This window comes from Dermacentor silvarum, chromosome 9, assembly GCF_013339745.2.
Source record: "Dermacentor silvarum isolate Dsil-2018 chromosome 9, BIME_Dsil_1.4, whole genome shotgun sequence".
Taxonomy (NCBI): domain Eukaryota; kingdom Metazoa; phylum Arthropoda; class Arachnida; order Ixodida; family Ixodidae; genus Dermacentor; species Dermacentor silvarum.
The window spans coordinates 160616672-160643436 of NC_051162.1; the positions used below are offsets into that span (position 1 = coordinate 160616672).

Below are 26765 nucleotides of genomic sequence, written 5' to 3' on the forward strand. Positions count from 1 at the left end.
CTTTTGCCAGTTAAGGAACAAGTTAAGGACCGCACAAGAGTCAGGCCTAACGTAAAGAGAAAGGAAGAGAGCTGTGTGGATCAGAGAAAAGGGGATAGCCGTTATTCTATTTGACATTAGGAGAAAAAAAATGAAGCTGGGCAGACCATGTTGTGCGTAGGATGGATAACCGGTGGACCATTAGAGTTACAGAATGGATACAAAGATAAAGGAAGCGCAGTCGAGGGCAGCAGTAAACTAGGTTCGGTGATGAAGTTATGAAATGTGCGTGCGCAAGCTGGAATCAGCCTAGCGGAAGAGAGGGGTAACTGGAGATCGCAAGGAGAGGCCTTCGTCCGGCTGTGGACATAAATATAGACTCATGATGATGGTGATATGCCTGGTCTCTCAGATGCTGCATGGTGCACAGAGGTAGCATCCTATCTGTTTTCTGTGGCTGTGCTGTGCAGGCTGTGCACGCTCTGCTCATTGAGGATTGCCAGGACTAGATGCCAGACAGTGAAACTAGTGCACTACCACAAGTTTCAGGCTTTTTGTGGGTCATGCACGGATGCATTGGCTACTAGCTACATCTTCGAGGAAGATTAGCAAGGACATGCCGCAGAGGGAATGCCATATATATGGCTCCTTACCAGTACTGCATCCCTGCTTGATGTTATGCTGTAATAATTCGATGGAGTTTGCATACTGTTCATTCGCGTTCACTTTCGCCACTACGCTTCGCGTCTAGCGAAATTAGAATCTTTGTGTTTTAGCTTCTTTACGCCTGTCGGATGCTTTTCTTTGATGTCAATAATACGCCCTTTTGTTTACTGTAGCAAGCTAGATAAATCTTCTCACAATTTCAGGAGTATATATGCCAATCGACAAGGGGTAGGGAACTAACTTGAGCAATTATGGTGGCACATGTACGATGTGCAACGCTAATTGACTGCTGCGTTCTGACGCTCTGCTTTGAAAGATGAAAGTACTCTGAAAGTACTCGATGGCTTTATTTTTCAAGCGGTAAAGTAATTTTTGTAGTGTACGCAGTTTTCTCTGATTAGTAAGCGCTGCACGTGCAAACCAGGATGATGTCACCTTCATATGTGTCGCTCAGAGATTGGCACCAGCTTTTGTAGTGCTGTGCACTAACGCTTAACACAAGTATTCCAATGTGGTGTGCCATTTATTTGTGCAATGACATCTGTAATGATTCAGTAATTTGACGAAACGATATCTTAGTATCGCGCACTGAAACACTTTATGAGCATATAAACTACAGACTGGAGACAGTGCTTCTGTAAAAGCCTGAGCCGAATATTCCCGGCTTCGATGCAGCGGGAAACCTGAAAAGTTGTTGTAAAGATAGGTCATGCTTTCCCACGGCTTCATCACACCCTCGCAATATAACTGAGCATGACGCAAGAGTGCCGTCATATTTGTTGCCAGTTGTGTGAGAATGTCAGGATCAATGGTAACTTTAGAAAAGGAAGCAACGTTTCCTTGCTGCATTCAATGACCCTCGCCTGCTCTAGTTTCGCCGGCTCCTGCGTCGCGCGACGTTAGTTAGGCCTTGCTAATGTTTTGCTGACGCTGCCGCAGTGCACGTTTGCGTGTTACTGCGCATCCTTTTTCTTCGTGTGTAAAATTTCTGCAGAGAAAGATTCACGAGAGCTTTGTGTCGCGAGCATAAGCAGAATGCAAGTACACGCGCATCTTAACGCGGCGCTTGTCATGGTCGCAGTAGTACAAGTGGCGTGAAACGCGCTTCACAAGCAGTTTGGTCAAAATAAACAGCAATACAGTGAATGGCTTGCAAGGCCGCGAACGCACGAAAAATGCACAGGACTGGTCTGAGTGAATATACATTTATAAATCTGATTTATAATTTACAACTCTGCTAATTTGCCGCAGCATTGCGTTGCATTCTGGTGAGCACCATTTCGGTTTGTGTCTGGTCTCACTGGTCTCACACTTGATGCATAGTGGGGACGTTTAGTGTACTATCTGTTATCTGAGAAAATGCTTTATTTCTTGCTACTGTGACCGAAGGCCGTGGCGCTTCGATAGTGCTGTAACGAGGTGTCTTCGAATACCTTGTGTTCAGTGCTTAGTCATCTGACTCTTGTGGCAGGAAGGGGTCCATGCGTAAACCTGTGTCGTTTCGTAATGCAGGCACCAGGGGGTAGTGAACGTTCTCGCGGAGAGGTTCGTTGCTTTGATTTTTTGTGTGTGAGCTTGCCGTTTGCTGGACCCTTCTTTTCGAACTCGTGTTCAGCAAAAGTGGATGCGCTTTCGAAAAAGTGCAGTTGAAGCCACGAAAAAGCTCGAACACTACTACTCAGCCAATAGTTCCCGAAGGAGGCAATTCGGTGGCACGTTCATTCATTTTGGCCGCCACGACCCCAGCGGCGTGTAGTGAAAAGGGCTCAACCACAAATCATTAAACCCTCTACCGGCACTACTCTATCGCAAGGGTAATTAAGCGGATGCTTCGTAATAACTTATGTGCATCAGATGAACCGAGGATGGTGCGAAATGTCTACACTTTCTCCACATCGTTTACAAGGTCATTGAAATTTTAACTGGTATACAGCGCTCGTCCTGTGTTCTTCGTCCTTGTGCCGTTTTAGCGCGATGTATTCCAGTTGAAATTACAATGACCTACCAACACGCCCAAACTTCTTCCCTGCATCGTTTATAAGGGGCATATTACTGAGGTATTTGGCACTCGCCATCACGTCAAGCTTAGGCCGAATAAAACTTTGTGTTTATGCTGCAGTTACAGCGTATATGCTTGGTACAAGAAAGAAATGGCTAGAGTTAGACCAAGGTGTTTGGCAATACGCATTTCATTGCTCCACTGAGCCTTTGAAAAACGCGTACGTGCTTTTCCATTCCTTGTTGCCGATATCTTAGACCAAGGTGTTTGACAATAAGCATTTCATTGCTCCACTGAGCCTTTGAAAAACACGTATGTGCTTTCCCATTTCTTGTTGCTGGTATCGGGCTCTTATTCTTGCTCTGCCTTTTTGACTTCCTTCGTACGTTTACTGTCAAGGTAATTCTAATTCTGTACTGCTTGTCTGTTTGTCTTGGTCTGTTCTGCACTCAACTGTTTGACTGAGCCGCGTATCTTTAATTCTGTTTTCAGCAAGCAGCAACCCTTGTTATCTCCGTAGCAATCATATGAAAGGCTTGAGCAAGTTGCGCCGACTCCATGGAGGCCTGATTAAGTAAAACTAATCATTGTCATTGGATGAAAACCATCTTGCAATGGTACATGAAGTATAAATTGATGTATAAATATTCTAAAGACTAACCAACATGAATTCGTATTTTCCAAAAGCAGAACCAACATTTCTTAAAGTTAATAAATTTGGGCTGTAGTGCTACAGAAATTGTATAGCTACGGCTCCATGGAATTCTCGATATTATGCAGGTGACAGGTCAACGGCATGTCAGGTAGTGTGACTGCATTATTAGGAAATGAACTATTTTCTTCACTGCGTGTGACGGTGTGTTGCTGGTTGTGTAAGGTGTTGAACAAATTTATCTCTGCAGTGTCCTTGTGGGCCACTCTACAACGTGCATGGAAATCCACGCTGCGGCAATGGCGTTTGCTCGCAGTCGACGATTTGGAGAGGTTCGTTGCACTTGCATTTGTGGCGAGCTTCTAATATGAGAGGTCATCCTGGTAAAAAAAAGAAACAGGTGCTTTTGCGGTAAAGTGCGGTTAAGGCCGCCAATATTATAGCACGGATCAGCCACCAGTTTTGGAAGAGTGCAACTTGGTGCCACTTTCGTTGTTTTTGGCCACCACAATCACATTTGCTTTGCCTCTACTTGACATGCAAGCGGATGCCATAAAAATGCTACAAGATTAACCAAGGACAGGGTGGATAAGGCGCTAAAGAGCGATAGCATCCTTTAATGAACAAAGCACCGCCGCCTGCAGCAGTTTGCTTGCTTCATCAATTCACCTTGCGCATCCCACAGTACTTGTCCGTGTCGCCGCAGCGCTGTCGTTTATGCTGGTCGGATCAAGTGTCGTAACACTGATAATGACACCGACCTGCGCGGAGATGAGCAAGTGAAACAGTGCTTACGCATAACACAGTGAGGCACGGCCCAAGTGAGCAATTGTCACTAAACTCAAAAAATGAACAAAAACTGTTAGCTATAGTCATGGAAACATTTAATATACTAAATGAGTATGGAATTACTCATTTAGTCGGCGAAACAAGTAGTAAGTGTTAAACGATTACGAAGGGAATATTATGAATCATGGGATGTGCCAAACCTTTACAAAAGTTTTTGTCTAAAGACTAACAAAAAGGGCCATTTGAGCTTACGGTCAAATTTCGACTATTCTGGAAAGAAAATGCCTATACTCGAAAATGTTCGCATGACAATGAACTTGACCGATGGAAATGCTAATCAAAGATATGCTGCACACTGTTGTTTTGTCGGTGGGGTAAAATGTATGAGAATGCATTTGCACCGGAAGCCAGGTTGGGTCACGCGGCAATGTGCGGGAGAGACGGGGACCACACCTCCTTAGCGAGGGGATATTCTCGGCAATGGCAATAGTTGCGTGGGCGATGTGGCAATTCTTGAACTCCAGATTCTTCCTTTTTTGTTGTGACACAAGTCATATGATAGTGACTATTCTAAGTTTGCAATAGCTGCCTGTGTCTCTATGCTAGGACAGAAGCGCACCGACAAACCCTTTCTCTAACGTGCAAATTGGCATGACCTCCAGCTTTTAAACATTTCGATAACAGTGGACATTGTTGGCAGAAATCTTAATTGAACAAATAGAAGAATAAACCTGTGCTAATGTAACAGTAACGTAATTGTTCGTGATACTGCACGAACAATTTGTATGTGTTTCTTCAATAAGGGAGGTTCAACAGGCAGAGCAGTCTGCTCAATGTCTACGGAAAATACTTAGGTTGCGTAGGCTGGTGTGGTGTATTGTTAAAGGTAAATTTTCAGAAGAGAGAGAAAAATAAACATATGCTAACGCAGCATTACTTAAAAGAATAAGCCGTGCAAAGCCAGTGCGATTTAAGAAGAAATTATGCTGTGCTTTAAAAATTGCACATCTGGTGCCGCCTTCACGTTTGTGTACATACAAAACGGTCAGCTTACAAACACTATTTTTTGAATGCAGGCAGGCACTGCCTCCTCGGTTCTGCCTCCAACTCAAAACCTTAATTTGATTTTTTTTTATTGCCTTGCATGTTTAGCCATACGCTGGGTTAGCCACAATGGATGCAAGCCAACTAGCTCAGCTTTCACTTTTTGTACATTTGGTACTGTCGTCCATGCACTGATATCATAGAAGATTCTCTGCCATGTTCTGCTTTATGGTTGTATCTCGTTGTGGGTATTCAATGAAAACTGTGAACAGACCGTGTCCATACAGGGCCAGGAAATATCTCGGATGAAAGAATACACGTACCTTGGTACATAGAAAACGAAGGCAATAGCTATATGGAAACGCAGGAAAGAACAATAACAGCAAAGGGGAAGATAAATGCGGCCATATAGAAATGCAGAGCTCTATGGGGCTACAATAGGTATGCAGTGCTCGGGGTATGTGGAAAGGTGTAATGCTTCGAGGACTTACATTTGGACATGCGGTTGTTTGCTTGAAGTCAGGGTACGATAAGGACTGATGTCAATCAAAGGTCAGTGGTGAACCTCGCATTGCGCACTCACGGGAAGACTACGAATGAAGCTGTGAAGGGTGATATGGGCAGGACACATTTGGAATTGAGGGAAGGTAAAAGTAAAATAAATTTTGAAGAACGACTGAAGAATATGTAAGAAAGTAAATGGGTTGCGAGAGGGTTTAGATATTTGTACAGAAAAACACTGACGCAGAGTAAAGGAAAAGAACTGGGAAGGTTACCAGCAAGTATCCGACCGGTGTAGTAACATGGCAACAAGGAACGTCAAATGGAAAGTGAGAGAGGTTGATACAATCTCGTGGGTGGTGCCAAGAGAAAAAAATGAGTAACTTGCTAAGACGGGAAAAAACGAAATCATAAAAGAAACAATTTGATGACAATTTCATGAACAAGTGCCGCCACTCGTTGAAGGTGTGGTTTAGTAAAGTATCCCAACTGTGAAGCAGGAAAGATGGCTTGTAAATGACACAGTCGTCGGTTGGTATGACAACGTGATTCGCAAATACCAAAATGCTTTAAAGAATGAAAACATTTTTCGAACGCGTGTGTGCTATGACATAGCGATACCTGGAATGAATTGAATGCAAGAATGTACTGTTCGTGAGCTCTGATTCTTGCATTGCCGAATCAAAGTACAGTTTGTGGGGTGCGCATCCCTATGTTTCTAGTGCATGCTAGTGTGTACAATTTCTGTGAACATATGTGCCTGGTTTCGCAGATGCCGCATGGTGTGGACATGCAGCGTGCTATCTGTTTTCTCTGGCTGTGCTGCATTTCTTAACACTGCGACCGTAGGGCTCCCTCTTCAATATCGATGTAGCGAGGTTTCATCGTACAGCTTAAGAGTTGACCCGCTACGGTGGCTCAGTGCTAAGGCGTTGCGCTGCTGAGCACGAAGTTGCGGGATCGAATCCCGGTCGCTTCGGCCGCATCTCGATAGGGGCGATATGCAGTAAACGCCCGTGTGCTTGCGTTCTGGTGCAGGTTAAGGAACCCCTGGTGGTAAAAATTAATCCATAGCCCTCCACTACAGCGTGCCACATAATTAGAACTGGTTTCGGCGCGTAAATCCCCAGAAAGAAGAGAACCTTAGGTCACGTGCACGTTGGAAACGTTTGTCCATCATCAGGATCTTTGGGCAGGCAGGGGTCCATGCGCATGCCTGATTGGTTTCATAAGAGCATGGCGTGTCGCATCATTATGGCGTACAAGAATGCCTGGTGCACGTGCTACTCACTGAGCAGTGCCAGGAGTTGACGCCAGGCAGTGTTACGAGCTTGTATTTACAATATTCGGGGTTGTTGTGGGTCATGCACGGATGTATTGGCTACTGGCCACATCCCGGGGAACATTGGCAAGGACACGCTGCAGAGAGAATGCCGTAAGCATAACTGCTTCCATGCTTGATAGTCATGCTGTAATAATTTGGTGGCGGTTGAATACTTGTCATTTGTATCCATTGCCGCCACTCTGCCTCGCATCTAGCGAAATTAGCATCTGCGTTTTAAGTTCGGAGCACTTTAGGGGCCGGGCTGTTGGCGTCTAATGTGTCATGTCGTCATGCTCCGAAAAAACATGCGCAAAACAAAGCCATAAAAGCTTCGCTTTTAAGAGTGGAACGCGATACCATTCAAAGATCCCTGACTGCTACTCATGTTTCCCGACGACTGCACCGTATGCAACCGTAATGGTTACTGGCAAACATTGGCGGTGAACGTTATGCACCTAAGCGAGATTTTGGCGGAAACGCGGCCTCTAGCGTCGACGGCGTTTCCACCAGAAATTGGATTCTGTAATGGTTGTGCGTTTAGCAATACAATGTGTTGGGTGTTGAAAGAATTTATTTTCACAGGATCAGGGGGGGGGGGGGGGTCGCTCTACAACGTGCAGGACCGGCTGCGCTGTAACAACGGTGACGCCGACACCGGCGGGTAGTCAACATTTTTGAGGGGTTTGTTCCTTTGATATTTGGTGTTAGCTCGACAATGGTGAGGCCCTTCTGTTCGCAACCATAGTGACTAAAAAAGTGGATGTGCAGTAGTCCGTTGTATCTGTGGTTAGACTTTCATGTGCACAAGCATCGTCCCTCCATGTACCTTATGTGATCCGCTGTTTTGTCGCCACCGTTGGAGCATGATATAGTTTGTGTGGCGGGACGGCCGCGGTGCGGTGCAAGCGTGGCTGTGAGCTCGGACTTAGGTGCCGACAGGTTGCAGCAGTTGAACTGATTAATCTTGCCGCTAACTGCGTACCATGAGGTATCAATATATCTAGATGAACTGGAAAGAGATTAGCTATATAGGCTTGTACTATATTAACCTTAACAGAGCATCGAGAGATTGACAAATGTCAAAAGGAGTCTCTCACAAAAGTGCGAACTGTCTACTGTATTGCTAAAGAGTTGTCTATACAAAATGGTTGCCTTACAGTCAAATTGTTTATCATAAGCTATGGTAATCACATATACCGTGCATGACTGGCTTGTCGGCGTGTTATAATTTACGGCAATACATTTGTGTAGGACCGTTGAATACCGCTTGAAAACGTGTGGAAAAGCACTTGCTATTTTTATGCTAGTTGCAGGCCTTAGCTAAGCCATGCTTATGATTACTTATTGAATAAAGCCTCAACTGCCCTCACACCACAGTCCATATTAACTCTCCTACTACTGGTTCAATTTTAACAGATGTAACAGAAGGCGAGCGCGCGTTCGCACAAGAAAATATCTTCATTCTGTAGTCAGAAAAAAATGAATTCAGACAGTTTGGTGCTTTTAGAGAATCTGCTCAAAGGAAGACTTTTCCTCGGTGTTGTGCTACATTAAAAATAATAAAATTTAGAGATAAGTTTAGTCACTTACAATTTTTTTCATGTTCATTTATATTCCAACATAAGTCATGACTGATGGGAATGAGTTCGCTTTTGGGAGCGTATGCTAACCTGTTCGTGTAACTTTTTCCCAGGTTTATAAATGGGCCATCATTGCTATTGCTGCAGCTGGAAGCCTGAGTCCACAATGTGACGTTAGTGAAAGTTTACCAGCACTTTCCTGGGAGAAGCAGAAGGTATGGACCACTACACGCAGTTGCAGAACTTGTGCCCGTTCTGTAGAACAAGTGGACGAGCACTAGGTATATTAGCTCGCCATGAATCAGATATTAGAGAACGTAATGTTTTGCGAATGTGATGAGGTACGAATGAAATAAAGTTGCGGTCAATTTTATTGGCTTGTGTAAGCACAAGTTTAGTATGGGGTCTCAACCACATTGCAATAATTGTTGTAATTGCGCAGATAAGGTCTGCCGGTTGCAGCGTCCATGGAAATACTAGATTTATTATGCATGTCATACAAAGCTGTATACCAATTCTTATATTCTAAGTGCAGAGCGCTGCATAAAAGAAATGTTATTTCGCTTCCACTGTAGGTACACATCTTAGACAGTTATCGTTACGGGAGGTTGCACTTAAATAATTTTTTGCCTGATATCTGGCAGGACATAATTTCGTCATGGGAAGTGGAAGAGAGATGGCTGCACGCACATGCGTAATTAATTCACGAAATCGTAGTTCTCTGGTACTTAACCAAACTATGAACCTTACTTCATGAAGTTTTTAAAGCCTTGGTTATGGCTAATAATGCTCCGGCTTTCGGGTGGAACTTGTTCGATGCATAGTTGCAAAAGAAAACATCAAAGGTCAGCCTACTGTTTCACTAAAGACTAAGTCGACGTACATTGTGGTTTAAATGATTTGATGATTATGTGTTGAGTATGTCTTTAATATGTCTATTTCCGCCTTTTTCGTGTTCATTATTTCCTCACTTCGTATGTTATTCGCATCATATTTTAAGCGCGATGACGTCAACCTTGTCTTTAGCGTCAACACTTGGCCGACCTTATCCTTTTTTGACCAAGAAGCCAAGTGGACTGATTATGTAAAGATGGCTTGTCACAGATGGCGTTACGCACTAAAAAGTGCGTAAGTACTGTATTGCTAAAGAGTTGTCTATACAAAATGGTTGCCTTACAGTCAAATTGTTTATCATAAGCTATGGTAATCACATATACCGTGCATGACTGGCTGGTCGGCGTGTTATAATTTACGGCAATACATTTGTGTAGGACCGTTGAATACCGCTTGAAAACGTGTGGAAAAGCACTTGCTATTTTTATGCTATTTATTTTCACAGGATCAGGGGGGGGGGGGGGTCGCTCTACAACGTGCAGGACCGGCTGCGCTGTAACAACGGTGACGCCGACACCGGCGGGTAGTCAACATTTTTGAGGGGTTTGTTCCTTTGATATTTGGTGTTAGCTCGACAATGGTGAGGCCCTTCTGTTCGCAACCATAGTGACTAAAAAAGTGGATGTACAGTAGTCCGTTGTATCTGTGGTTAGACTTTCATGTGCACAAGCATCGTCCCTCCATGTACCTTATGTGATCCGCTGTTTTGTCGCCACCGTTGGAGCATGATATAGTTTGTGTGGCGGGACGGCCGCGGTGCGGTGCAAGCGTGGCTGTGAGCTCGGACTTAGGTGCCGACAGGTTGCAGCAGTTGAACTGATTAATGAAACATCAAAGGTCAGCCTACTGTTTCACTAAAGACTAAGTCGACGTACATGGTGGTTTAAATGATTTGATGATTATGTGTTGAGTATGTCTTTAATATGTCTATTTCCGCCTTTTTCGTGTTCATTATTTCCTCACTTCGTATGTTATTCGCATCATATTTTAAGCGCGATGACGTCAACCTTGTCTTTAGCGTCAACACTTGGCCGACCTTATCCTTTTTTGACCAAGAAGCCAAGTGGACTGATTATGTGAATAGTGCAGGCTGTGGTGCGATGCAGTGGATTCTCAACAGTACTAGCGCTAATTTCATCCGTACCGCGGAGTTCAAACATTCTGCGACTAGCTCTCTCTCCTTGTAGGCAACGGCAAAGCCGACTTCCGGACACCATTTTCTCGTGCGAACCCTTCTTAAACGTGAACTCGCTCTACTTCCTAAGTGTGCAATACGGTAGCTGCATCTCGGCATGCCTCTATCTACGGCGGTGGAGGGATATCGTGCAATGTGGGTCATTATTTACTTTATTTTTGGCAATTACGCCCACACTGTCAATTTACCTAATAATTTACCTATAATGCAGATTGTTAAAACAAATTTTGATTGATGAAATAGAATAAACGTGTGGTAATGTAACTGTGCGCCTTTAACAGAGGACACTGCACGAACAAATCGTATGTGTTACGTGACTAAGGGAAGTGCAGCAAGACGCAGGCCATTCTACTCATTCATTGTCATTGGAAAATATTTTGGTTTCATAGGCTCGTACGATGTATTGTTAAAGGCAAATTTTGGTTGAACGGACAGAAAAATAAACATATGCTAACGTAACATTATCTAAGAGAATATGCTGTACAAGCCCAATAGAATTTAAATCATTGTTGCATTAAAATTGCACAACACACGTAGGCATTTTGGGGTTTCTATACAGTACAAAACGGTGTGCTTTAGCAAACACCAATATATTCTTCAATGCAGGCTGGCTCTACCTCCTAGGTTCTGCATCCCAACTTGAAAGCTTAATTTACCTTTGCTTGCCTTGTATGCTTTTTGTTGCCTTATTGGCGATACGATTATTTAGCCAGAATGGATGCGTGTTACCTAGCTCGATTTTAATTTTTTTACAATTTGCTGCCAACCACGCTGTGATATCATAGAACATTTTCTGCCCTGTTCTGGTGTCTACTGGTGCTTATCTTGTTCCCACTTTACAAAAGTATGTAAGATACATGATGAGAAAAGAGAGAGAGAAACGAAGAGGGAAAGGTAAGCAATTTAACCAAGGACGTGCCCGCTTGCGTTGAAAGTTTTGATGAATCTAGCATATTCAAACTAGGATTCACAGATTGGCCTGGCTGGACGTAAAGGTTTGGGTTTTGATTTTCGGCTTGAGCCTGCCTTGCGACGTTCGTGGAGGCCCTCCTGTATGCTGACCTCTTAGAGCCATCATGGCTGTCCTTTCTGGGTGAGTTGTGTACCGGATATCGAGCCAAAAACAGAACCGAACTATGATGTTACAATTTCAGAGTGAATGCGAAAGGAAGAAAACCGTAGTTTTTGTCCAAGTTCACGTTGGTCACCTTCGCTAGAACTGTTCATGGATGGTGCTACTGGCTGAAACATGCTTTTTGTGGAAGTCGCCGCATCGTTCCGTATGCAACGTGTCGCATTTTTCGCGTTTCCCCTGGAAAACAACGAAACTAGCGCCATTCATATCAGTGGGCAGGCGTCTCCTCTCGAATGTTTGATCGATTGTTAATTTTAAGTTGAGGTGCGCAGCCAATTGAACATGGCCCTTGGCCGGAAAGATGGGCTTGTGCAGTTATTCAGCTAGGGCACTCGCAGTGCGGTACGGTTCTGAGCGGTGTATTCGGAGAGGTTCGATAGTAGGAAAAATGCGAAAAGGTAGCGTTGAGAACGGCAATATAATTTATGTCTAAGCAAGGGGCTGGATTTGGGTGATGCATGAAAGTGCAAAAAATATGCGGTATTCAATCAGTCAATTTACAGAAGTGCACGCACTGTGTTTAGATGCATGACATAAATCCCCCTGAGAAAGAAACCTATTCATTCGGGGTCTCTAAACTTGCTTATGCGGATGGTGCGGTTAGGACTTGTTCAATATTTTAGGGGTACACCGTGTCACGGAGGTGCTTTATACAACATTTAGATAGCTAAACGCTTGTTCTGTCAAAACCCATCCCGCTAGCCAGCAGGGCCAAACGTGAGTGTGTTTGCATGCATACGGTGGGCGCCGAATGGTGGGCGCCGAAGACTAAGCTCCCGCGTGATAGCGAGAGCGCGCCAGTCGAGTGTGCTCGGGGCTCACGCATCCGTAGTTTCCTTGTGGACACCAGAGGGGTGCTGCTGCAGCTTCTAGGAGAGGAGGCAGAGGCGAAGGAGCAGAGTTGGCGCTACTTTATTTTTTTTTGCAATAGCTTTAGTGGCATCGGGATGTTAGTACATTCATGAGCATTCGGAACGCCAAATGGTTCTTGTGTGGTAGATATGCACATACTGTTAACAGCTAACTTTAGCTATGGTTTAAAGACATTCAAGTGCACTATCATCATCAGCCTATTTTTATGTCCACTGTTGTGATCTACAAGTATGCGCTAGCGGCTTGCAACTTGCGCCTGCAAATTTTTTTACTTCATCACGCCACGTAGTTTTCGGCCGTCCTCGCCTGCGCTTGCCTTCTGTTGGTACCCATTTTAGGGGCGAAGCTCCTTATAGCGGCACCCGTTCGTCCCCGTCGTAGTAGGTAGCCACGTCTAGTTTTAGGGGCGAAGCTCCTCATAGCGGCACCCGTTCGTCCCCGTCGTAGTAGGTAGCCACGTCTAGTTTTATGAATTGCTCAATAGATGGCGTTGTGTGTCCGTATATGTATGTATACCCATATATACATATATATGTATACGTATAGTATAACCGGAAGCCGACTTCCGCTTCCGGTTCCACTTCCGCTTCCACTTCCGGTTCCGCTTCCGGTTCCGGAAGCCAGCTTCCGGCTTCCAGAGAACGCTTCCGGCATTTTACGAAAAAAAAAATTCCGAAAGTTGTGTACGTAGCGCGCAATCGAACCAGGGACCCCTCGCTTCCGAACGCGCGGCGCTAACCACTACGCCACGAAGCGCACATAGACACACGCACCACGATGGCAATAAATACCCAACATTAACGAAAGGCCGCGTTTCTAGCGCGTTTCTAACGCGTTGTGCTAGCGCGTTGCGGCACGTGTAAGAAGCTGGTGTAAGACGCTGTGGCCTCTCCGCCTTACCTTCAACGCGTTTCGAACGCGCTGCCCAAGGCGGTGGCAAGTCAAGTTCAAGTCGAGGAGCGTTTATGAATACGGGGGGTATACTCTCTCAGCAGTCATGTGATGGCGTCGGCAAACGCAGTGCACGTTCCGGCATGTGTAAATGGCTGCGTAAGACGCTGTGGCCGCTCCCCCTTACTAGAGAGTACTGCACGTTTCTAACGCGTTTGTGCTAGCGTCCCCTTAAGCGGGAGATCCGATGATTCCCTCCGGGGCTTCGCCCACTCATCATCATTCACCCCGTGGATATGCTGTGATTTTTTGTAACTCTAATATCCCATCGGTTATCCATCCTACGGATTACATGGTCTGCCCCAGCTACATTTATTCTCACTGTCCATTAGAATATAGGCTATCCGAATTTGCTTTCTGATCTACACCGCTCTCTTCCTGCCTTCCTTAAGTGCAATATTGAACCCAATGAAAAGCTCGCTCTTTGAGACTATACGAACGTAAGGAAAGCTTGTCAAGTACTGAATAAATCCATGCGAACATGCTGTCGCATGCCACGATCGCAACTATTTCAAATATGTCACGCATGACCGAATGTCATATTTAACCGATCGCGCAGACGCTTAGGAAGTTGGACAGTGGCGCAAACGTTCGTTTGGAAGTTCGCGCCTGTGGTTTGGTTGTTCTCAATTCCCTTACCAGAAGCAAGAGACAAGACCGTTCGCGAGCGATAAGCAGGGTGAAGAGCTAGAAACGTTGCCACCGTGTTAATTTCTTGCCGGGAGTGACTAGATTATAAGTTCTGTGAGTGAGTGAGTGAAATAACTTTTATTACAGGTCCGGCGAGGACGCGAACTCGTCGCGCACCCGGCTAATCCCACGTCGGGACCGGCAGGTCTAGCCCACCAGCCCGGTCGCGGGCACACCTGACAGCCAGGATTTGCTTGTCTAGAGCGGGGCTACGCAGAAGCGAGTCCCACTCATATAAGTTCTGTCAATATGCAGAACGACACGAAGCACCGTTATCACGGTGCAGATGTGTGTTTCGCATGACACCTGTTGTAGTTCGCAAGCTTAGATTAAAATTAAGCGGTAAAAATCAGGTTTTATCGTATTAAATAAAAGCATCCAACAGACAGTGTCAATAGAGGGCCAGGAAATTCCTCGACTAAAAGAATACCTCTATATGTGGATTAACGAAGACTAGACATGCTGAAACAGAGGAAAAACAATAACAGCAAAAAAGAGAAATACTGTCATAATAAAACACAGAGCGCTATGGGGGTACAATAGCATACATGTGCCATTTTGCTGTTTGTTATATCTATGTTTGCACAACCACTGTGTCTGTGGCGTCGCAGACGTGCATCAAGCCAGCATTACAGTTGTCTACAATAAAAACTTATGTTAATCTGCATTCGGTATATGCTATATTTTGTTATACCGAGGTTCATCTGTAGTGGGACAGGCCTCGTGGTAGACGCACCTTTGGAAAATCGGATATTATTTGGAAAATCGGATAAGTATTGTGCAAGTGAGAGCTATTGGGATGTCAGTTATAGAGAGCAATTGAGTTATAGTGCTTAATACGAGCAAGTGAACTGAGTTTCGTTGCAGTGTTCATTTGTTTCTGGCTATCCAGTGCGTTTGATCTTGATGAACTTTATCTCCACAGGACCTTTGTGGGGCCGCTCTACAACGTGCAGAGAGTTGTACGCAGTAATGACGGCGACTCCGGTGGGCAGTCGACATTCTCGGATAGGTTGCTTCCTTTGACATCTTTGGTGAGCTTGAAAACTGCGATGCCAATGGCAGTTTTCTTGTGGTGACTGAAATCTTCTGAAAGGGCGGATGTGCGATTGTGATTAGACGGCACACCGTGTGCAAAAGCACCGTTCTTCCACGTACCTTCTTATATGCACCGCTGCTTGCTTCACCTCACTTAGTGGCTTGGGTAGAGTGCGGTGCCGTGACAGCAGCTACAGTGCGAGTGTGGTTTGTAGCTCGGAACTTGTCATTTAATTGCATTGCCATATAGGCAGCATGTTGCAAAGCCGACTTCCAGACACCATTTCCTCGCGCGAACCCTACTTAACCAAAGTGTTTCAGGGTAATATAGTGTTCAAGTGGCATTTTCGTCCCGAATAATGTTAGGCAGCGGCTATTTGTTCCGCCGTTGATATGAAAGGTGTTCAAGTGGTCCATGGAAAGTTCTTGCGCTATAAAACATGAAAGTACATTTATGAGCATTGTAAAGTGCTTTGTTTATTGTATTCCATTGCCAAGCTGCAAAGTGCACAATAACCAGACTGAAAAACATCAATGTACAATTAAAAGCACATAAGCTGCACTGTTAGTAGTGTGAGTGTACTGTCGTGTTTGAAAAATACGTTAAGAATGCTTATCTAGATACTCGTCAAACCATGAAGGCCTAACTGTGTGGGTAATACAAGGTATTTTCTTCTCTTGTGTTGATAAACAATGAGATCTGTAACTTTGTATTAGTTGTCTTTATTTTATTTTATTTCGTGGTTTGAATACTCTATATTTCCTATGAAAACGATGGCTCCTATGCCGAAATAAATTTTCAATTGCCAGAGCACTAGGTCCATGTTTGCAGTGAAAGGTCTTCTGTCTTAACTCTTCCTGCGCACAAATCAGGAGAATATTTTTCATGCATCTGCAGTCCACCATCACCTAAAGCTCATGTCGAGTAATTTTGGCAATTTATCCTGCTGTTGCAGTGTGAATGCTTGGTGTGAGAGAGATGTAATGTAGCAGTAATGGATTTAACAAGATTGACGACAATATGGGGAGCACCATGGCCCTACGCCTTTGCTAAAGTACCTGGGTTACTGTGTTAATTACAAACATCGTGCTTTGCCACATTGTGCCCTTCCACATAATGCATCTGCTCGAACGCTTGCCAATGAGCACCTTTGATTACAATCGTGTAATGAGGTTTACACGATATGTGTCAGAACACAAAGGAAATGGACTGGTTGCCTGAGCCTTATATGTTAATGTTGTTAGCAAGTAGTAGCAATCCCTCTGTCAGTACCAATAATTTGAAATCCTTGAAGTGCCGCAGACTCCTAGGAGGTCTGGTTGAGTTAAATACCACAATGGTGAAGCATAAAAAAGATGGCTTTGAAGTGAGACTACCGTCGATTGATGGTGCAATGTGATGCGCAAATACCACAAAGGTCGCGAAATTTTGGAATGCCTGTGTGCCGAGGTACAGCAATACCTGCAATGAATCGAGTGCAGTGAATGCATGTTTCTCTGTTTCTCCATGTTTCTGCCCTATATGTTACCCCCGGTCACGGAGGAAGATTATTTAGTAGAAACTCCCGTTAGCGCGGGCGCTCGCGTGCGACCAGAAAACGTCACACTATAGTATGCGCTGACGGGGGCGCATGCAGTGGCGGCGCCTTGCGGCACGTCATGCAAGCAGCAGCGAAAAAAAAAAAAGAGCAGAAGCCCGGTGTTGCTGCTCAGGCGCGTTCTCTTCGGCGGTGCCCGTGTCTCTCGCTCAAAGCAGACGACACGGGCCGGGCGTTCGCTTCAGCGTGCACGCCTTAACGTTGTTTTTGTGGGCTTTTAAGTGAAAAAGCAACTGTTCTTGTCGGTGTCTGTTCCAGGGCCGTAATACTTACAGCGCTGATACATGCAGTGTACCCTTGTTCGGAATTTGCTAGCCTAAGATGGGACACAGGTGGAACGCGTGAGTGCCCTCAGTGGAGGCGCGCAGCCGAACGGGAGCAACGTGCGCTGCCGCGAACGGGAGTAACACACGTGAGCGGTAGCCCTGGCATCCAAGACGGCAATAATTTCTTTCTCAGCCGCCAGGTGCCGCCAGCATGATAGTGGCTCCGCGGTCTTGTGACATTTTCTGGTCGCCGCAACTGGCGGAGTTTCCACTCCTAAAGGTTCCTTGCTCCGTGCCCCCGGTGCAATGCAGCGATTGTGCACTTTTCTTTTCAGCGATAGTGTAAGCTCCCAGTCAATATTTGGCAATGCCTGCCGTATGCACTCCAACCCAATTTCATTCTTCTGTAACCTTCTTTCTCATGATCAGTGTGCCCTGTGAGTAATTGACCTAGATAAACGTACTTCATTACAGACTCTATAGTCGGGTACAACTTATGAAGACAGGAGAGGCCCCGCCCAGATGACCAAAGCCCAGCAGCCGATTTCCACCGCGACTAAAGAAATAGTCCCGCTGCCATGTTCTTCGGCGGGGACACCGGCCGTCCGGCTCATGACGCGTCTTCAGTGCGCGCCCATTGGTGGAGGCTCGTATGCATCCGCCTTCGAGGGGGGCAAATGCCGCTGCCTTCTAAAGTTGTATCCGACTATAGAGGCTAACTGGCGATCGTGAAATATTATTCTTTTGCCAATTACATGTACATTTACATGTACATTTTACATGTACGATATGCAACGCTAATTACTATATATATATATATATATATATATATATATATATATATAGCTATTGACTATAGTTAATTACAATTTCCATGTACGATATGCAACGCTAATTGACTGTAGCATTCTGACGCTCTGCTCTGACAGATATATCAGTACTCGATGGCTTTCTTTTTCAAGCGGTAAAGTAATATTTGTTGTGTACGCAGCTTTCTCTGATTAGTAAACGCTGCGCGTGCGAACCAGGATGATGCCACATTCATATGTGTCGCTCAGAGATTGGCACCAGATTCTTTAGTGTTGTGCACTAACACTTACACAAGTATGCCAATGTGGCGTGCCATTTGTTTGTCCAATGACATCTGTAATGATTCAGTAATTTGACGAAAAGAAATCTTAGTATCGCGCACTGAAGCTCTTTGAGTATATAAACTGTAGACTGATGACGGTGCTTCTGTAAAAGCCTGAGCCGAATATTCCCGGCTTCGATGCAGCGGGAAACCTGAAAAGTTGTTGTAAAGATAGGTCATGCTTTCCCACGGCTTCATCACACCCTCGCAATATAACTGAACATGACGCAAGAGTGCCGTCATATTTGTTGCCAGTTGTGTGAGAATGTCAGGATCAATGGTAACTTTAGAAAAGGAAGCAACGTTTCCTTGATGCATTCAGTGACCCTCGCCTGCTCTAGTTTCGCCGGCTCCTGCGTCGCGCGACGTTAGTTAGGCCTTGCTGAAGTCTTGCTGACGCTGCCGCAGTGCACGTTTGCGTGCTCCTGCGCATCCTTTTCTTCGTGCGTAAAATTTCTGCAGACAAATTTACGCGAGCTTTGTGTCGCGAACATAAGCAGAATGCAAGTACACGCGCATCTTGAACGCGGCGCTTGTAGTGGTCGCAGTTGTGGAAGTAGCGTGAAACGCGCTTCACAAGCAGTTTGGTCAAAATGAACGACCACCCGCCGTGGTTGCTCAGTGGCTATGGTGTTGGGCTGCTGAGCACGAGGGCGCGGGATCGAATCCCGGCCACGGCGGCCGCATTTCGATGGGGGCGAACTGAGAAAAACACCCGTGTACTTAGATTTATTAGGTGCACGTTAAAGAACCCCAGGTGGTCGAAATCTCCGCAGTATCCCACTACGGCGTACCTCATAATCAGATCGTGGTTTTGGCACGTAAAACCCCGTACCTTAATTAATTTTTTTCGAAATGAACAATACAGTGAATGGCTCGCAAGGCCGCGAATGCAAGAAAAATGCGCTGCAAACGTTACCGCAAGAGGCAAAAGTCAACAGGACTGGTTTAAGTGAATACCCATTATAAATTTGATTTATAGTTTTATAAATCTGATTTGTCGCCGCATTGCGTTGCATGCTGGTGAGCACTATTTATGTTTACATAGGTGCTTGGTCTCACACTTGATGCATGGTGGGGACGTTTAGTGTACTATCTGTTACCTGAGAAAATGCTGCACTTCTTGCCACTGCGACCGAAGGCAGTGGCACTTCGATAGCGCTGTAGCGAGGTGTGTTCGAATGCCTTGTGTTTAGTACTTAGTCATCGGACTGGAAAGAAGGGGTCCGTGCGTAAACCTGGGTCGTTTCGTAACGCAGGCACCGGGGGGGGGGGGGGGGGTAGGGAACGTTCTCGCGGAGAGGTTCGTTGCTTTGATTTTTGTGTGCGAGCTTGCCGTTTGCTACACCCTTCTTTTCACTTTCGAAAAAGTGCAGTTAAAGCCACGAAAAAGCTCGAACACTAATCAGACAATAATTCCCGAAGGAATCAATTCGGTGCCACGTTGATGCTTTTCGGCAACCACGACCCGAGTGGCGTGTGGTACAGAGGGCTCGACCACATGTCATTACCCTCTACCGGCACTACTCTATCGCAAGGGTAATTAAGCGGATGCTTCGTAATTACTTATGTGCATCAGATGAACCGAGTATGGTGCGAAATGTCTTCCACCATGACACTTTCTCCACATCGTTCATAAGGGGCATAATACTGAGGCATTTGGCACTCGCCATCACGTGAAGCTTAGGCCGAATAAAATTTAGTAGTACCGTACATATGCGTGGTACAAGAGAGAAATGGCTACAGTTAGACCAAGATGTTTGATAATAAGCATTTCATTGCGGCACTGAGCCTTTGAAAAACACCTATATGCTTAATGATTCCTTGTTGCTGATATCTTGCTCTTATTCTTGCTCTGTCTTTTGGAATTCGTTCCTACGTTACTGTCAAGGTAATTCTAATTCTGCACTGCTTGTCTGTTTTTCTGAGTCTGTTCTGCACTCAACTGTTTGTCTGAGCCGCGTACCTTTAATTCTGCTTTCAGCAAGCAGCAACACTTGCTATCTCTGTAGCAATCATACGAAATGATTAAGCAAGTTTCACCAACTCCATGGAGGCTTGAATAGGTAAAACAAAGTGACAATTGTGAAACAAGATAATGTGATTGGATGAAAACTGTCTTGCGATGATAGATGGTGCATAAAGTGATGTATAAATGTTTGCTCTAAAGACTAACCAACATAATTCGTATTTTCCAATAGCAGACCCAACATTTCTTAGGCAAACTTTAAAAAGACAACCCTTATTTATTGCCGGAAATGACGCAATACCTAGCTTGTCTATTGGTTTTGATTGCTTATATTTACACTAACTAGAGTTGATAGAATGAGGTATTGTTTCATATCTGTACCTCGAACGCACGTTTTTATTTGTATTTTCTTGTAAATTTACGTCCCGAATAAACGCACAAGTATATTTTCTTGCGCCTTTGTAGCACAGGTGCACTCTCAACTTCAGTACAGCATAAAGTTTAAGTTCTGTAATTAGATAATATGGTTAAACCAATTTGAAAACATTATTGTTGGGGGTCGAAACTGAACTCAACCGTTTCCTATGAACTGATCAGTTTGATGGCACATTGAGTGTGTGTGATAGGTAAAATACGACACTAAAATGACGTGAAGCTTAATTCCTGTAAGCGCGTTTTCTGAACCTGTATGAAAGTTAAATTAGGTGGCACCTTTCGGTTGAATTTCAAAGGTAAAGTACGGTGGCACTAAAATTACCTAAGCTAAATATGCTAATGTGGTTCTGTAAACCCAAGCATCACCGGCTTAATCGTCCAGCTTAAATGTTCACCGATCTGTCACCATTGCAAGCAAATGAAATCGACGGGAATTCAACTTTAGGGCTCTTTGTCGTGGAGCGTACTTTGCATTGTACCTTGCGCATTCGCTTCTTTAAGTGAATGCTGCTCATTTTGTCCGTCACCTGGTTCTTCTGGCAGGAAGGGGTCCACGATACACGTGGGTCGTCACCATGACAGCGCTGTAGAAAAGCACTATGGGACTACCGGAATTCGCCACGAGAGGAGAGCCAGGCCTGCAATAGTAGGTGGAGTTACTAGCTTGCATGTTCTTCCGGAGCATGAGTGTTATCGTCACTACTGGCAACAGTTTTGGGTTATATGGCAATGAACGCAATGTTGAGCGGTTGCCACAGTTTTCATTCTTGAAGGTTGCACTGATATGTTCATAGGTTGCATTCAGTGCAGTGCCATCCTTTTTAGAAATATTTCGTGTACGTAGCTGTTGACTACAGAAGTTGAGACTGGCGTGTGCTCCAAGAACAATAAAAGTAGTCGTATAGATCTGTCAGAAGTTGGTAGTTATGTGCGACCTTGCCATAAATTGTTTTTGTGATAAAAATCGGCAGTTTTGCCTGAAGGGCGGAGCACCGACTGCGATAACAAGGTTTAGGGTGTCCCTTGAACTTCTCCGACATTTTCCTGGCTATACGTGGCTCCTACTAACGCGATGACGACATAGGCGATTGCAGCACAACTTCTGGCACACTGAAATGCTAGCCCCGCTAGCTCTTCCATAAAGAGCCGCACCCGTAGAATTATATCACCTTGAGCCTTTATCACTGATAATGTTTTGCACTTTTAATGTTTATTAGTCCGAGAAGATTCGAGACAAAAAGTATCCGCTGTGTAATGCTATGTTTCGCGAGTTTCTTTGTTGGCTGCTATTCTCAAATTTTGAGGAATAATTTAGTCAAGAACGTAAGGCCTGGTGTGATCAGTAACTGTAGTGATTGAATAATGTGCCAATATGCCCCAATATACGGCATGGATAAGCATATATCATACATATACTTAAATATATGCGAAGCTTCACGCCGACGCCCACGATGGCAAACTTCCAAGGTTTCCGAGTCTTCACCATCAAAAGTGCCTGTGTAAAACTACAGGCATTGCATTTTTTCATTTGGTTTCATTTAAGTAAAGGCCTAGCGCATTCAAACTAGTGCACGCCTATACCCGTGTTTCTATGTCAGTTTCTGTCATCGATGTTGTAATGCGTTGAAAAGTAGAAGACTTTGATTGTGAAGTTTTGGGATTTGATTGACTTTATTCCTACAGAAAGATTTTGGGGTCGCTTGACAACGTGCCGAAAAGGACGGAACCAGCGTGGAATCCTCCGGGCAGCTCACAAAAGCAGAGAGGTGCGTTGCTTTTTGTAAGAGTATGTGCTCTAGCAGAAAAAAAATTGGAGGACGTTTAAGCTTCACCTTTAAGAGTAGAACGCGATAGCGTTATCGCGAACCGTTCGCATCGTATCGTTCGCACCCAGCAAGCAGGTTTCATTCACTGGACAAAGAACGTTGGAAAGCCAGCCTACAAAGACGAAACTAACACCAATCCCCTTAAAGTCAGCGTCACTTTTAAACAGAAATGCATTGCTGGGAAGACGTTTCTGCAGGGGCAATAAAGTCGTGTTATACTAAAGCGAAGCTTTATACCTCTACCAGCCAAGGGCTCTGTCGTGTCTGTCGTTGTAATCAAAAAACGATCCCGACGAACCGCTAACAATTGCAGGTATAGCAGTATAGCTTACTTGAATTCAGGCATTCAGCGTACAACTAAGCACTCGTTTTCGCAAGAAAAACCACAAAAACAAGCTTCAAAGTGATGAGACAACATGATGGATGATAAGGGCTGCGGGCAAACAACGGAAACAGGCTCGGCGCGGTCCATAAGATTAGATTGCAGCTGTTGCAAAGCTTATGCAGCTGCTTGAAAGAGGGTTGACTTCATTCGAAACCTTTCCAGCCTAGTAACTGCTTCGGTTCATTTTCTAGACTACCCCACTATGGGGTAGTCTAGTAGTGTATATCACACCGATCATAAAGCAGTAGTGAACATTGTTGTGAAGTAAATAATAATAAAGGCCGTGGTTAAAGTTACGTTGTAGTGTGTGAAATATCAAGTGCGCCGCAGTCACCGTGAGGGTGGCGTAAAAAGCTTCGCTTTCCAAGCACCTTCACAGGGTGGATTGGCGGGCAGTTTTTTAAAATTTGAAGGCACTAGGAACTTTTTTATTATTTTATTAATTGTTTGCTATTTCCACGACGCGCGTGCTTGTCTAATACGCATTTCTGACTTGCCGGGGATGCCAACGCCATCTGGTTAAGATGTTCGCAAGACCCGAGTGAGCCGGTGTTTTTATGGTAGAAATGGTGGCAAAGAGGTTCGTGTTTGAGTGTCCTCGTAACAGAATATTTTCTCGCATATTCAAATAACAGTTCGGCGCCACCATGTCTCTATGTTGATCTAAGTTGTATTTTACCATTTTTCTAACGCATTTCACTGTTAAATTTTTTCCCCAAAACCTTGCACCACAATAAAGCGCCTGCGCAGTAGGGGTGGTTCAAAATTTTCTCCTGCATAACACCTTGCGCCAAGCAGAGGGCCTGCGCGGTCCGGTTTTGCGGATGATTATTTCCGCCACGGACGACGCCGACACCGACGCCGGATTTTCTGCGACACGGGGACCTTAACGCTATCGCGTTAAAAGTCGCAGGCCTGCGCAGCACAGTCACAGCATAAGCTGGTGGAGCGGTTTAAGACTAGCAATTTCGGCACCACGCGCAACAGGGTCTTCGCGGCCAATTCTCTTCGCCTCGTTTTGACGAGAGCGATCTCAACCGTCCGCCCGGTGTCGACAGCGAGCTGCGGTTTGTAATTTTCTCTGCACAGCAGTCTGCTGAGCCCGATGATGCTTGGTTGTAGCCGCGCACGTAGCTCTACGATTCACTTCTTCAGCAGCTGTTCGTGCCTCGCGAGGAGACGCCATAACGTGTACCGAAGAGGTACCCAGAATACGTGGCGCACATCTAACATCGGAATCGCGTTTATTGCGCGCCTCGTCGGAATCGCATCTCGTCGTCTGCGCCTGTGCACGCGGCTTTTGCAGGCGCCATAACTAGATGGCGCCACCATACTGGCGAAGGCTCGGGTCGTCTTCGCGTACGCGCTTGCTTAGGGCGCGTTTATTTGCCTTTTTCTGACGCTGATAGCAAGCGCTTGCGTGGCTCAGTGGTAAAGTCCCCGACTCCCACGCAGGAGGCCTGGGGACGATCCCGGCGGACACTGGGTACTTTTTATCGCATTTCTGGCGATAGCGGCCACGCCGCGGCCCACAAAAACGCCAACCGAAATGGCTATTAGAATGAGCCCGTAACAGCTTACGCTGTAAAAAGGCGACCAGTGCTTAGACCATCGATCAATCCCGTTTTTGAAAACGACATTTTGTATCCGTGCTCTGGTGTTCTTCGTGGTTGTTCTTATACGGCGCCTCATGCGCCAATTCCGGACAACAGTGAGGGAGTAGTGAGGCATTTTGAAGAGCGAACTAAGAATTTCAAGATATATTTCATAGGTTTATTAGAATTGTAACATACCTCAAGGAACAGCTCCTTGAGGTCTTCGTTTGGGATAAAATTAACACAAAACTAGCACTAAACAAAATAGACTACAGAAGTACTGTTGCACTATGCAACAAAATCTCAATATAAAGATCTAGAACTTTACAGGTAACGATGTAACTCTAAAGTTTTTCACCAATATTGGCAATAACGAATATCTTGAATGGCTTCAACAAATATCCCGTATATCATAGGTATTTTTGTTTCGGATGCGAATTTGTTGGATGCGAATTTGTTGGATGCGAATTTGTTGGATGCGAATTGGTTGGATGCGAATTTGTTGGATGCGAATGTGAATTTGTGGATGTGAATTTTGTATGTGAATTCTGGATGTAGTACGACAGAAATTGTATAGCTACAGCTCCATGCAATTCTCGATAATATGCAGGTGACAGGTCAACGACATGTCAGATAGTGTGACTACATTATTATGAAAAGATCTGTTTTCCTCACTGTGTGTGACAGTGTGTTTTATCTCCGCAGTGTCCTCGTGGGCCGCTCTACAACGTGCATGGAAATCCACTCTGCGGTGATGGCGCAGACAACCGCTCGCAGTCGACGATTTAGAGAGGTTCGTTGCACTTGCATTTGTGACGAGCTTCCAGTCTGAGAGGTTGCCCCTTTTTGCAGTCATCCTGGGTAAAAAAAATCGATGACTTTTGCGGAAAAGTGCGGTCAAGGCCACCAATATTTCTAGCACGGGTCAGTCCACCAGTTTTGGAAGGGTGCAACTTGGTGCCAATTTCGTTGTTTTTGGCCACCACTACCATATTTGCTTTCTCTACTTGACATGCCAGTGGATGTCTAAAAAAATGCTAGCAGATAGACCAAGGATAGGATCAAGTGTCATACCACTGATACTGACACTGGCCTGCGTGTAGATGAGCAAGTGGCACAATGCTTCCGCATACTGAGACAACTCACAGAGGAGTTTCTGCGTGAATTTTCCAGTGTTTTTTGTTTCTGCAGCTCACAAAATGTTCCTGCAGCGTGCCGGCGGCACATTGCAAGACTGTAATAATCTACCTATTGAGTATTCGCCGATCACTTAGCAGATCTATTCCCGAGTTCTTCGTGGCATGCGGTTAGACCGCATAATCTGTGCAGCAGAATTATTCCTTCATGTGCCGATAGTTACGTGTTTCACTAGTTAGGTTGCGACATTACCTTCGATCGAGGCCACAGCGTGCAGATAATGCAGGACTTGGTGGCTTTGGTAAACGTGCGGTGGTGGGACAGCAGTAGTAGTACAGTGCGGGCGGGGTCGACAACTCTGCTGTATACTATATTCCTGCTTAGTAAGTTAGGCGACAGGTAGTTCTGAACTTCCGCATTTGACCACTTACTGTGGACCGTTGCACGCAACGAGGCATGGCTCAAGTGAGAAATTCACTAAATTCGAATTATGAACAGAAGATACTCATTTATTCGGCGAAACAAATAGTAATAGTGTTAAACTATTAGAAAGTGAATATTATGAATCATGGGATGTGTGCCGAAACCTTTACAAAAATTGACAAATGGAAAAAAGGGTCCTTTGAGCTTGCGGTCAAATTTCGACTATTCTGCAAAGAAAATGACTACACTGCGAAATGTTATCATGACAATGAACTTGACCAATGGCAATGCTAATCGAAGATATGCTGCACACTGTTGGCTTGTCGGTGGGGTAAAATGTATGAGAATGCATTTGTACCGGAACCAGGTTAGGGCCACGCGGCAATGTGCGGGAGAGACGGGGACCACACCTCCTTAGCGAGGGGATATTCTCGGCAATGGCAATAGTTGCGTGGGCGATGTGGCAATTCTTCAACTCCAGATTCTTCCTTTTGTTGTGACAGAAGTCATGTGATAGTAACTATCTATATTCTAAGCTTGCAATAGCTGCCTGTGTCTCTATGCTAGGACAGAAGCGCACCGACAAACCCTTTCTCGAGCGTACAAATTGGCATGGCCCCCAGCTTTTAAAAATTTCGATACAGTGGACATTGTTGGCCTGAAATCATAATTGAACAAATAGAAGAATA

The 26765-nt window shown here is 45.1% G+C and overlaps 1 protein-coding gene across 1 annotated transcript in view; it reads left to right on the forward strand.

The window, feature by feature from the left end:
• Positions 1 to 26765, forward strand: part of LOC125939928 (uncharacterized) — a 233164-nt gene that overhangs the window by 138877 nt on the left and 67522 nt on the right. The window contains exon 3 of the mRNA XM_049655468.1: positions 21254 to 21356. Within this exon, the coding sequence (XP_049511425.1) occupies positions 21254 to 21356 (103 nt within the window). The remainder of the gene's footprint in view (positions 1 to 21253; positions 21357 to 26765) is intronic.